Source organism: Myotis daubentonii, chromosome 15 (genome assembly GCF_963259705.1).
Source record: "Myotis daubentonii chromosome 15, mMyoDau2.1, whole genome shotgun sequence".
NCBI lineage: Eukaryota > Metazoa > Chordata > Mammalia > Chiroptera > Vespertilionidae > Myotis > Myotis daubentonii.
Window position 1 is genome coordinate 46,696,298 of NC_081854.1, and position 12,791 is coordinate 46,709,088.

Below are 12,791 nucleotides of genomic sequence, written 5' to 3' on the forward strand. Positions count from 1 at the left end.
TCCCTCTCTGAGATTAGTCCCCACTCGGAGACAGCACTCCCCGAGTCGCCTGGGTGGAGCTGAACTCCAGCTGTCCGCGCGCACAGCTGGAGGGTCACGTGGTAGCAGCCCCAGCCCCCCTTCCTGCCAACGCTGCATCTGGCCCAGGCGGGTCCATGGCTGCCCTTGGGGCCCTGCGCTGAGCCCCGGAGGCCTCGGCGGCCAGGGCCCTGCGGCTCCCAAGGGCCAAGCGTGTGAGTGTCCACATCACAAGGACCGACGTGGTGAGTAGAGAGAAGGGATTCGGCCGCAAGGCAGGGAAGGCGGGTGGGGGTGGGGCTGAGGCTCCGTTTCTCCCTGCCCGGCCTTGGAGCCCCGTCCAGGGCTGAAGTTGAGGGGTGGGAGTTGGCTGCTTGGAAGACTCCTTGCCCTTTCAGGGTGCCATCCGGATCGGGGTGGGGGGATGAGGGGAGTAACGGAGCCCAGAGGAGGGGGATGAACCGCCGGTACTTGGGGAACCCCGGCGGGTGGCCTCCAGCCGCCTCCCCTCGGGGAGGGCGGGGCCGGGAACCCTGACAGAGTTTCTCCGCAGGGGGCGCGGGCGCCGGCCACGCGGACATGAGGTGGAGGCTGCGCCTACGTGGGGACGCGTTGCTCACGCTGATCCTGGGCGCCGCCCTCAGCCTCCTGCTCTATGCGCAGCGCGATGGCAGAGCTCCCACCACTAGAGCGCCGCGAGCGCAAGGGAGGGCAGCGCGGGGGCCCACCCCCCGGCTCCGTGTATTCCAGGCGCCGGACGCGGGCGCAGCCCTGCAGGTCTATGAAGAGGATACGCCGGAGCCGCCCACGCCCACGGGACCCTTTGACTTTCGCGGATACCTGCGTGCCAAGGACCAGCGACACTTCCCCCTGCTCATTAACCAGCCGCACAAGTGCCGAGGCGATGGCGCACCCGGCGCAGGACCCGACCTACTCATCGCGGTCAAGTCAGTGGCGGCCGACTTTGAGCGGCGCCAAGCTGTTCGCCAGACGTGGGGGGCTGAGGGTCGCGTTCAAGGGGCGCTCGTGCGCCGCGTGTTCTTGTTGGGCGTGCCCAAGGGTGCAGGCTCAGACCCAACGGAGGCGGAGGCGACAGGCTCGCAAGCGCGCTGGCGCGCCCTACTGCATGCTGAGAGCCGCACCTACACAGACATCCTGCTTTGGGCCTTCGACGACACCTTCTTCAACCTAACGCTCAAGGAGATCCACTTTCTGGCCTGGGCCTCAGCCTACTGCCCCAACGTACGCTTCGTTTTTAAGGGCGACGCGGACGTGTTCATGCACGTGGGAAACCTGCTGGAGTTCCTGGCGGCGCGGGACTCGGCGCAGGACCTGCTTGTGGGTGACGTGATCGTACAGGCACGGCCAATCCGGGCGCGAGCCAGCAAGTACTACATTCCCGAGACTGTGTATGGCCTGCCTGCCTACCCGGCCTACGCTGGCGGAGGCGGCTTCGTGCTTTCGGGGGCCACGCTCCGCCGCCTGGCCGGTGCCTGCGCCCAGGTTGAGCTCTTCCCTATAGACGATGTCTTTCTGGGGATGTGTCTGCAGCGCCTTCGGCTCACACCCGAGCCTCATCCTGCTTTCCGCACCTTTGGCATACCCCAACCTTCAGCTGCGCCGCACCTGCGCACCTTTGACCCCTGCTTTTACCGTGAGCTAGTTGTAGTGCATGGACTATCAGCCGCTGACATCTGGCTAATGTGGCACCTACTGCATGGTTCGCCTGGGCCAGCCTGTGCACACCCACGGCCTGTAGCTGCTGGCCCCTTCCAGTGGGGGCCGTAGTAACATGTCACAGCCCAAAGCTCCCCTCATTCAGATCCAGGATGTAGAATGGACGAGTTTCCCAGGTGGATTATTGCAGGGTATGTGGTTCTTTCCCAAAAAGGGGCATAAGAGTTCAGGAACCAGCTGGTGTCAGATGTACGAAGATTGCGCTTGGTTCCTGTCCCCCTACTTGGGAGCTGATCTGGAACCATCTAATGACAAACCTTTGAGGGGTAGGGGGGATGGGGTGTGTGTCGGGAGAAGTGGTAGGGACTCATGGACTCTGACCACACAACTTGGTTTGAAACCCCGAGGATGCACACAGACAGGCCTTTCTCACAGCTACATCCCACAAGGAGGTGTGGGGATCTGGCTTCAGCCTTCACGGAACTGGCAGACATTCCATTAAAACTCAATCCGAAAGTAGGCATTTTGTTTCCCATCTGTCCCTCCAAATTGTATTTCAGCCTTGTCGAAGTCTTTAGATCTCCTTTTGAGGAGACACCCCCTTCCTGGGCCCTGGTTTGGTTGCAACAGCAGGGATCGAGACACACAGGGCAACTAAGTCTGTCCCCACCTCCAGCTAACCCATACCCACACAACTAGGGCAATCTCATGGAGGCTGTATTTTTCTTTTTGAAGGCTGTATTGCCCCTTCAAAGGAGCCAAGGAACCTCTTTTAAGATGACTCCACTATACATTTCCCACATTCTAAAAAAAGAAGTCAATGACCCCGCACTTATTTTAGTACAAACATCCCAGCAACAGCACGTGGTGAGCCATTGCTGAGGGCATAGGTCTTTATTGGAGAGGTGTGGGCAGGACATGAGGAAGGTTCCCCCATTCCAGGAGGATGAGATCAGTCCTGGCTGACCCAACAGTGGGGATGTGTGGAGTGGGGGTTGGGTGGTGTCTCTGGCCAGGCCACAGTCCAAATGGGAAGACACCAGTCAGTCACAAAGTCACAAGAGCGCCACACAAGCCTGGATGTAGGCCCAGGAATCATATAGGAACCTGGGGCAGGTCCCCTGCACATTCATCGTTAAACTATACAGGATGAGGCTGTACATGAGTTAATTACAAAAGTCATATTTACAAAAATCTGTACACACATTTGAAAAACTCACAAAATTGTCATCTATGTATCACAAGTTGCTAGACCAAAATATTAAAAATGGGATAAAATTATACATTTCTCTTCTCAATTCTTTTCAAAAGGTTAATATTTTTAAAGCACATATGCTACTTTCCTTAGCAAGACCCATGAAGAGGCTGAACAGCTCAGCCCTCCTTGAGTCCCCAAAGCCTGAGCCATGAATGGGCCCAGCCAGGGGACACTGCCCAGGATTGGGGCAGGGGAGCCAGCCCACAGTGCAGAACAGAATGCTGAAACACAACAAAGGAGAAAGATGTCTTTGGCTAAAACTTTGGCATTAAATAAAAGAGGCAAAAAGGATGGAAACATGCAGCCCTGCCAGCCAGGTTGGGGCATAGCGGGGCAGAGGCAACGTTGAAGGCTGGCTCTAAGAAGGGTGGGAACCAGGCCTGGGCACGTACCTGGATGGAAGAAAGCTGTTTCAACCAGTTGGGTGTGCCTACTGGGCCTGGCAGGGATCGCGTGCAAGAAAGGAACAAGGAAGGGCAGGTGGGCCACCTTGGCAACAGCCAGCTCATCAAGTAACTAAAGTGGATGTAGTGCAAAAGTTGCAACCAAGTCCTAAGGATGTGCTACCTGCTTGCCTTAAGGGTCGTGTGGCAATGCTGGGCCAAATGCAGGACCATGTCCTCGTCCTGGGTGCCTGCGTTCTCAGCCACAGGGTCCCAAGTTTTCCAATGTGTGTGGTATAGAGGAGACAGAACCCTGCCTCCTTAAGTGTTAGCCAAAAGCTCCTGGGTTCAGGTATCAAGGCTCAGAGTTTGTGCTTCTCTTTGCAGTCTGTGTCCCCTGTTGGCACCAGCAGGCTGAGGACGGACAGACTAATACCTGGGTCTCTCATCTCATGGCAGAGCACCCAGCCTGAGCCTCATCTCAGAACATCACAACAGCCCTTCAACACTGGCAAGGTGTCCAAGAAAACCCACAGGTGGCACATGAAGACCCGCTGAGGAGGATGTGACGCACAGTTCCACGGGGGAGAGGGGCACAGGTGGTGATGTCCCTAGGGGAGCTCTGCTGTTTTCAGATGGGCACCAGGCCTGGGGGGGCCATACAGGGTCACCGAGGCAATGTGGTTATTCTGCATAACCTGATGTGAGAAGAGGACAGCAAGTCAAAGGCATGGAGCAGAGCAAGCAATCAGACCCACAAAAACCACCAGTGGGATTAGCACTGGGGCTCAGATGGCAGAGAAAGAACCCAAAGAAGGCCCCGTAAATGGCCGTGGAGGTTGTGTGTACAACACAACTGCACAGGACTGGGCCAATCCCTCAACATCCCTTATCTCATGTTAGGCATCATTTCTGCCCTAGCGTCTGCCTGAGCCTCATGGGATACATATACTCCACCACACCTATTTGTCCAGTTCTTCTGGAACTCTTCAGGGGCCTGCTGAAGGTTAGGACACCCAGAAGAGAAAACAGGCCAGCCCATTCTTCTCCCAAGCCAGTGGGTCCCCCTCTATAGCCATTTGAGTCCCACTTGCCCTGTGGTTCCTTTCCCTGATGTGCTGGTTTTAGGTATTGGGATTCCCGTTACCTCTCATCTTATTGGATCCAGAGCACTGCTTTAGCTTACCTGACCCTGAATTTCTCTAACAATTTCTGAACCCTCACTGTTAAATTGGAGAGGCCAAGTTCTCAGCAGAGTGGTAGGGGAAGGATTAATCTGCCCAGCAGGGCCTTTAGGTCCTCCCTGATCTCTCTCAATGACTTGCCTCTCCCTGCCAGAACACCAGCCCCTCAGTCCCCAGGGCTTACCTCAAAGATCATCCGCTGAAGACCAAAGCAGAATGTGGAGCCAAATGGGTTGGTGTTGTTTGGGGAGGAGGACCTGAGGCCGGGGAAGCCAGAATTAGAGGGGCAGACCAAGGCCAGGCCAGCAGTCCCTTTTGGGATGGGGGCTATTAGCAAGTGGTCTATAAGTCCCACACAGGCCCTTGAGGTCTTGGAGGTAGCAATTGGCCTCAATCAGCCTAACATGTCACAAAAAGTTACTATGGAAGTGAACTGGGGTTGTGAGAAGTCAGGAGGCAGAGAGTCTCAGGCAGCATGAAAACCAGGTACTGGGTTGGACTACGGCTAGTAGCAGCTTTGATGGAAATGATAAGATCCTAGGGCAGTTGGTCATAACTGCCTCCCTTTCTGAATAACTAGGGGTGAAAAGGCTCTCCTATCTGGAGGGAGGTGGAGGAGGGGCGAAGCTATTCCCATTAGGCAACCTCTCTGGTACAAACACGCAATAGTAGGCCTAGTATTAATGCACAGAGTTGGGGAAGGAAGTATGCACATGTTTATCATTTATTTCTAAGCAATATCCACTGCTAGGCTTCCTTAGGCCTTCTGACAGGGTGGCCAGAGAGGATAACCTCCCACACTCACCTGTGAAGGACAACCGGCTTCTCCACAGGGTGACCCAGGAGCTCCTGGATGTTGTCCCACTGCAAGAGGGATGGAGGCGGCAGGGGGTTAGAAGGGCCTGACCACACCTGTGACCAACGGCAGGCTCAGATAACATGGGCCCCCGACTGCTAGCACGTTCATGACCACCTCATTTTCAGGCTGCATCAGGCGGGAAAATAGGAGCTCACCTTGCTATAGGTTGTGCATGTTTCTGTCTGACCATCTGCATTTTCTGAAAAGAGAATAGAGTGGTTGGCAGCTGGCCCAGCCCACCTGTGACCCCAGCCCTAGGCAGAATCCAGATCTGGCCACCCTTTGCACTGGGGCTGGAGTATGAAGGGAGGAGACACAGACTGTTTTATTCCTGAATGGAAGAAAATGGAGGGTTGAAGGGAGGTCAGTCAGGTGTGAGCTACACCAACCAGAAGTGGACAACAATCACAAGGCTGGGCTGGGACCACTTGTATGATCATCTGTATGAGATCATCCTGCCCCTCTAATTCTGGCTTCCCCGGCCTCAGGTCCTCCTCACCACTTGTATGAGAAAACTCTCCCTCCTAGAGACCAGCACTCCAGTTACAGGAAAAGACCAGGAAGGCCTCCACGAGACTACAGACCAACCACTGTAGCCTCCCCTAGCGCTCCCCCCCAAACAGAGAGCTTAGCCCAGAGGAGTCGAGGCTATAGGCAGGATCAGGTGGGCCAAGACTACATTAACCCACCTGCTACCATCCTCTCTACTTGGATCACTTGTCCCTTCCCATCATGAGTGACTGACCACAAAAGCCTTTTCTTATCCCAAGGACACTCACTACTCACCTTTCTTTATGGCTATTGGGATCTTGAACTCACAACGGTGATAACTAAGAAAGAAAAGGAAGATGTTAAAGGCCAGGCCCCCTGAGAGGCCTAACCACCCCCCACATCTTAACTTGGCACTCCAGGAAAAACAGAATTAAGCACAACTATCCTAAGCCCGGTACTGAGCCTGACTCAGAATTCAGTGGGGGAGGCCAGCTTAGGGAATTAGAGTTCAACAGAAAAGGAATAGCTCTGGGGTCAGAAGACTACCACCTTGGATGAGACACCAAGCTTTCTGAATTTATTTCCCTATTTGTAAACTGGGTACAGATGGAGAGATGTAAGTTATTGGACACTATACCAGGAACAGAATAAACACTCAGAAAATGTTCATGTCCCATTAACCAGCAAGAATTTAGGTGTAGATAAATTAGTGAACTCTGAAGCCATAAGCTCTCTTTCCTGGGGATTTTTAGTCCAAAGCCCACTGCTCCGAGGGGCAGGTACAGGTATACTTACATATTGAAATTATAATGCCCAGGATAATTGGTGTGAAGGACAAACTTCTTCACTTTGTGAGTGTTCGCGTCAAAGAGGATGTCCTGGGATAGAAAACAAGATGCCTAAGTCAGGAGAGTTACCGAGGCAGGGCAGCAGCCTTTCCCAGGGCATGTCCAACTCAGAGACACCTATTCCACCATGGGGATGCCTGCAGGCAAGAGCTTTCCCCCAAGCAACAATACTGGGGACAGCTGAGGCCAAGCAGCCTTAACTGGACATTTTCAGTGAGGGAGGCACCCAACCGTCCATAGGCCTCCCCCATTCCAAATCTTGTGCCAGCAGTCCTGGCCAGCCAGCACAGGTGGCTACAGCTCCCACTGCTTGGGAACTCAAATACATCAGATGTTTCCTGTCAAGCACTGGGATAAAAAATTAACTGAGCATAGATTTCAACTTAAAGACCACTGAGAAGATTCAGGGGCCATCTAATTCAAGGAGCTCAAGGCACCTGGTTATTCTGAAATGTCATGACCGGCCAGAGACTCTCTGGTTTCCATTAGGCTCTCTCTATGGGTGTCAGCAACCCTGAGACTGAAGTTTCAGCCTCTTGCCAGGATTCAGACCTAGATTTGATGCTACCCATTGAGCACTTCCTACTATCCATCACATCTTTCCCAGCTTCACACCCTGCCAGCTGCTCAGGCCTGTAACCCCAAGGTTACCCGTCTCCACCCCTCCCCATCAATAGCCACAGCAAGTCCTATCAGGGACAATACATTCTCTCCATCTTCCCTGCCACGTGTCATCACTGGCTCTAGAACTCAAAAAGCTCAGAACAGTGTCATGCCCTCCTGGCACCATCCTAGCCCCAACAGTTTATGATCTCACTGCTCTTCCACGAATCTTGGCTCCTGTTTGGTCTTTCCCACATAGGCAAACCCAATCTCTTTTTTCTCCTTCTCTGGAATCTACCCTTTCTTTGCTGCCCCAGGACCGCAGGCCCTTGAGAGCTCAGAGGTTAGAAGACCCAAGGTCCAGGTTAGCCCTGCCCTCGGAGATGTATCCTGCTGGTGCAGTGTTCACACAATCATTTATTTTCTTTTTAAAATATATTTTGTTGATTTTTTACAGAAAGGAAGGGAGAGGGATAGAGTCAGAAACATCGATGAGAGAGAAACATCCATCAGCTGCCTCCTGCTGGAGATGTGCCCGAAACCAAGGTACATGCCCTTGACTGGATCAAACCTGGGACCTTTCAGTCTGCAGGCTGACACTCTATCCACTGAGCCAAACCGGTTAGGGCTACACAATCACTGCTTACACACAAAATCCATCTACCAGCTAGACTGTCAGCACTGGCAGCTCCAATCAGCACCCGAGGTCCAGAGCATAGGGCTACAATGCCTCTGGGATGTTCCCTTAAATACATAAACACACTCCCACTGTTTTTGAGACTTTTTAATCTCCCAGTTTTGTGACTCCAGAAGAGGTTCCTATGCTCTATAAGAGGGGAGTTCCCAAAACATCTTAACCTGAATGATTCCCAGCTCCACCTGTGGAGCATGCTTCTGTCAGAGAAGACATAGAAGGGAACTCAGTGTCTCAGCAATCGTGGTGGCAGGAAAGTCTGACATATACAACAATAGCGGGCAAAGCCAGCTGGGGCTAGCTTCCCTGCTGCTAGGCACAGTTTCAGCTGTATATGTATACACAGGTGTGCCAAGGTACACTGCCCATGCCCCCAGAAATTAAACACTTCTCTAAGGAATCATAACTTACCACTCCGAGAGTGAAGTAGTTAAAAAAGTAGTCATTGCACTTGGATGGAACTTGTTTATGGGGGGAAGGAGAATGAATTTTCATCTGTTGGGGAAAAAATAATGAATTAAAATCCACCCCCTTAATACAGTTCTTGGGTTAAATGATTCTGTAAATTGTGTATTTTTTCTCTGACATTAAGCTGTTGGGTAGGCAAGAGTCTAGGAGTCCCAGCGGCTGGTGCCAACCAACCCAGCCAGCTGTGGTTGACTATAAACTGGGCCCTGGTCTCCAAGGAAAGGCAGGACAATCTGACCAACAAGTGTCAGAAAAGAGCTTTCAATTTACTTCTCCATCTGCTTGAACAGAATAGGTTCTATGAGAAAATAGCAAAAAGTTTATATTTACTCAATATTAAGTTAATGATTTTAAAACATTAAGAGACCACTATCCCACTATTCACTTTATAAACACATTTCCCTCACCTTATCTTCTGATTTATAGAAGACTTTGTGTGGAGAACCAAGCATGCTAAGAACGTCTTGGCAAGAATCACCAAAATACACTGAACGTTCAAATACCCGCATCTTGGAATCTGCTAACAGGCCAGGTCCACAACCTGCAGAGAACAAGGGAGAGGTATAGTCAGTTCCAGGGTAGGGCCTGAGACCCTGCAGTCCAGGGTCCTGGGGGCTCCAGAGAGGCCTCTGATTGCACACTGCATTATCGGGTCTGGCTGGGAGGCAAGACTGCACGCAAGCAGGTTACCAGGGCTTGAGATACTACCAGAGATCACTACCTTATCTAAATAATGCCAGAGACTCATTCAATTCCACAAAAATGACAGGGAGCTCTGGAAACACCGCTCACTCACTCACCGAGTATTTACTATTGACCATTAAAGGCTAGGGGATACTTTGCTAGATAGTGAGGAAACAATGGTGAGCAAAACAGGTGCCCACGTAGAGAGTTTATGGCATAATAAAGATCCCAATCAGGTCAGCACACAACCGAGGGGCAATAAATAGCTGCATAGGTGCTATGAAGTATATAATAAAGTACTATTATTTCTTGCCACTTTGCAGGCCCTGACAAGATAAAGGGTACTTAATGCTAGGAGGTACTTCTCAATGGTAACACTCAACAAGAGACTGGGCCTAAAGATCACTCTATGAAATCCAAGAGTGAAGCACACATTAACTCACTCCCCAATTCCACAAACACCTGACACACACTAGTACCTCAAGAGAAAACCAAGAAAGTGGGACAATGGAAAAAAATCTTGATTTATCAAAAGTTTCTTCTTTGGGAAGAATATTTAACTCTTAACTTTGTCTAATACATTTCAGAAATGACTCCAATTAAACACACACATAGTTGGGGAATAGCAATAGATACACCATTAGTAACATTTCCCCCACTTTGTGGATGGGAAGACAAAGTATTTTTTTTTTTTGGGGGGGGGGGGGAGCCAAGAGTCTGAGGAGGACTGCAATTCCTGGTACCATAATAATCACCAACATCATCTTAACTCTGCACGGGGCTTCAGGGTGACAAAACTGTTTTCATGGATAACAATCCATCTCTTACATACAGAAGACTTCAGGGATCCAAATTATGAAATACTAGGTGATGAGTTCTCCAATTAACCCGAGTCTTTATTCACAGCACATACACACTAAATGGCAAAATAAAACTTTGTTTAGGAAATCTGGAACCCACCAAAAATGCTGTCAAGCTGGACTGTCTGCCCAAAGTCTCCAGGTACCAGATTCTTGTGATTCCCAGATGGGGCTATAGGGAAGGCACCCTTGACAGGTAAGCTTTCTTTTTTTTGCCTGAAGCCTACCCAGGTGAAATTACTAAAGGTAATTAGGAGCTTTTTAGTTTCTGATTCCGAAGTAAGTCTTTCTATAAATTATTGAGGGGACCAAAACAGGTGAACTGATTTTCCCTGTTAAAAGTATCACTGTAGGCCCTGGCGGGTAGCTCACTTGGTTAGTGTTGTTCCCATATGCCAAGTTCAACCAGTGAATGCATGAATAAGTGAAACAAAAGTTGATGTTTCTCTCTCCTCTCTAAAACAAACAAACAGGCAACAACAAAAAAAGCATCACTGTAGCCATAAGGAAACAGATGGGAGAAATGGGTCAGTTGAGACAAGCTACCCTTCCTCTTGCCAAATAAAACTTTCACTGAGAACTGGATTGGAGAGTAACTCAGTGAAGCCCTGAGATGTGACTGCTAGGGGTGTGCTGTACAGGGTGGCAGCCAGAATTAACTAAACCACCCCAAATTCCCAACAGGCTCCTCCCACTGTCACCTGGGATAACTGAGCCACCCCAAATTCCCAACAGGCTCCTCCCACTGTCACCTGGGATAACTGAGTCACCCTTGACTATCCTGCTGTTTCAAGCAGCAATCCTCTGGAGAAGACAGACCCCAAATCATTCAACTATGCTGCCGCATCACAGTTCTTTCAACTCTCTCAAAAGCTATAGCTCAGGTGCAACATTCCTTTAAGTAGCTGTTATTCTGCCTTGGCTAGAAAATCACATTTTAAGAAATTTCTAACCTGGAGGCTGTGAATGTCTAATTTGTTCAGGGCAGTAGTTCAGTTTACGTACCAGATTATTTTGTTTAATCTCTATTGTTGAAAGTATTATATATGTCCCCGTCCCCCCTTTACCCCTTCTAGCCCACCCTCACACCCCTACATACAAGATTCTTAACAGTTAAGAACCAATGCCTAGAGACTGATGCAAGATGCCAATTTATGAACAAATACTAGCTAGACTATGAGTTCTGTGAAGGTATAATCTCTATGTTGGCTTCCAGGATGTCTTGATGGAGGCAAGCTCCACACTAGAGATCCCTGTCCTACTAAGCCCCATCCAAGGTCCAATGTACCTGAGATTGGCCTGGCATTAAGAAACCACAAAATGAGGCGTGGATCCTAGAGCGACCAACTACTAAAGGCAGCAACTCTTTTTGTTGTTGTTCAAAGCCAGCAAAATCTCAGCAGGGTGTGGCCAAACCACAATTCAACAAGTCCCTCCTGCCAGCCTTCTCTAAGAACTGGGCTTAAAGGGTGGAGAACAGACAACACTGGAGCTCACAACATACAACATGGACACAAGAGGGAATCCACCACCCCAAAGCCAGTAACTGACCTGCAGCAAGTAGGCGAAGTCGTAAACCTGAGGGTCCAGTTCCATCTCGAAGAACGTCCACACTCTCAGCATACACATTGCCCAGGAAACAGCTCAGGGGCATCACGGGAGCCCTGGGGGCAGGCACAGAATAAGCACAGGCTTTGCCTTACCTACCAGGCCTTAGCAGGAAGCTTGTGCTCCCTGACACATACTTGGTGTCCTGAAGGCTGTTTCCACTGTAGATGTACATTCGTTTCACAGTTGCTCCGTGGGGTATCTGGAGAGAAGCCAGACCATGGGCAAAATTGGGCTGCAAACACAGAACAAACGTTTTACTAAGGGCACACTGCAGGCCATGGGACTCAGACTCTAGCATTTCCCCAGCACTCCTGGTCTTCATGAACTGGCCAGATCATAGCACATACTAGTTAAAATCTGGCTCTCGGTCAATGAACTCACCCCAACCATGCAAGTTCATCTTTAATTTTACTTTGTTTTTCTTCTTTCTTTCATCAGTGAGGAAATGCAGGAATGCCCCCTTTAATAAAATGTAAGCCCCAGGAAAAGCTATCATTTCATAACCCTAAGGATGAATGAAACATTTTGCTAAAAGCAATAGATAACTAGAGGATACCTATCTAGTCTGCCTGAAAAGCACTGTCTGCTGACCTAGGTCACCTGGGGACTGGGCAACAAATCCTCGGGGAAAGGAAGGGCTAACCTCGTACTTGGGAGCCTCTGTCCACGAGTCTAACTGAAAAGAGAAAGACAGTCCTCTGAAGTTGAGGTGGAAGAGCTGCTCAGCAGAGTTGTACACTGTAGGAATGAGAAGGAAATGGCATGGCTGAAGTTGCAAACACAAACCAGCCTGGCAGGGAGTAATGACTGGCAACACTTCCTTGTATCTCATTTCTGAACTGACCTACTAGGCTGAAAACAAGGGGGAGGAACTTTGCTTTACACTCGAGTACCAACCCCCATGTACTATAGGAACTGGGCTTCCGGAGGTTGTGGTGGGGATGGTACCACTTGCCAGATTTATCATGATGGGCTGCCAGAGAACCAGAGGAATCAAATGGACTTGGCTTACCTCCAGGATGGGTTGCACCGAAAGACTGGTCAATCTGCTCAATGGTGGGAGCTATGGCCTGAGAGTTAAAATGTACTCCACTGAAAAACAAAGATATTTTTTAATACCAGGCTTCCCAGGATGGGCTCACAGATCACTGG

At 50.4% G+C, this 12,791-nt stretch overlaps 2 protein-coding genes across 13 annotated transcripts in view; one reads left to right on the forward strand and one right to left on the reverse strand.

Annotated features, from left to right (window-relative positions):
- Positions 1–2,978, forward strand: B3GNT9 (UDP-GlcNAc:betaGal beta-1,3-N-acetylglucosaminyltransferase 9). Its single transcript, XM_059667821.1, has 2 exons — positions 1–263; positions 572–2,978. The coding sequence occupies exon 2, from the start codon at positions 598–600 to the stop codon at positions 1,804–1,806; it is 1,209 nt and encodes a 402-aa protein (XP_059523804.1). The 5' UTR covers positions 1–263; positions 572–597; the 3' UTR covers positions 1,807–2,978.
- Positions 2,575–12,791, reverse strand: part of PHAF1 (phagosome assembly factor 1) — a 27,504-nt gene continuing 17,287 nt past the window's right edge. For 11 of the 12 annotated variants that reach the window (XM_059667798.1, XM_059667796.1, XM_059667802.1 and 8 more), the window contains 12 exons: positions 12,652–12,731; positions 12,283–12,377; positions 11,774–11,871; positions 11,580–11,692; positions 8,892–9,025; positions 8,428–8,511; positions 6,667–6,749; positions 6,166–6,209; positions 5,535–5,578; positions 5,326–5,384; positions 4,705–4,777; positions 2,575–4,034 (listed from right to left, as the gene is read on the reverse strand). In XM_059667798.1, coding sequence (XP_059523781.1) covers positions 3,948–4,034; positions 4,705–4,777; positions 5,326–5,384; positions 5,535–5,578; positions 6,166–6,209; positions 6,667–6,749; positions 8,428–8,511; positions 8,892–9,025; positions 11,580–11,692; positions 11,774–11,871; positions 12,283–12,377; positions 12,652–12,731 — 994 coding nt within the window. In that variant the 3' untranslated portion in view covers positions 2,575–3,947. The remainder of the gene's footprint in view (positions 4,035–4,704; positions 4,778–5,325; positions 5,385–5,534; positions 5,579–6,165; positions 6,210–6,666; positions 6,750–8,427; positions 8,512–8,891; positions 9,026–11,579; positions 11,693–11,773; positions 11,872–12,282; positions 12,378–12,651; positions 12,732–12,791) is intronic. The other variant, XM_059667799.1, reaches the window with a different exon arrangement.

Coding starts and splice junctions, on each gene's coding strand:
- B3GNT9 (XM_059667821.1), top strand. CDS start 598: ATGAGGTGGAGGCTGCGCCTACGTGGGGACGCGTTGCTCACGCTGATC.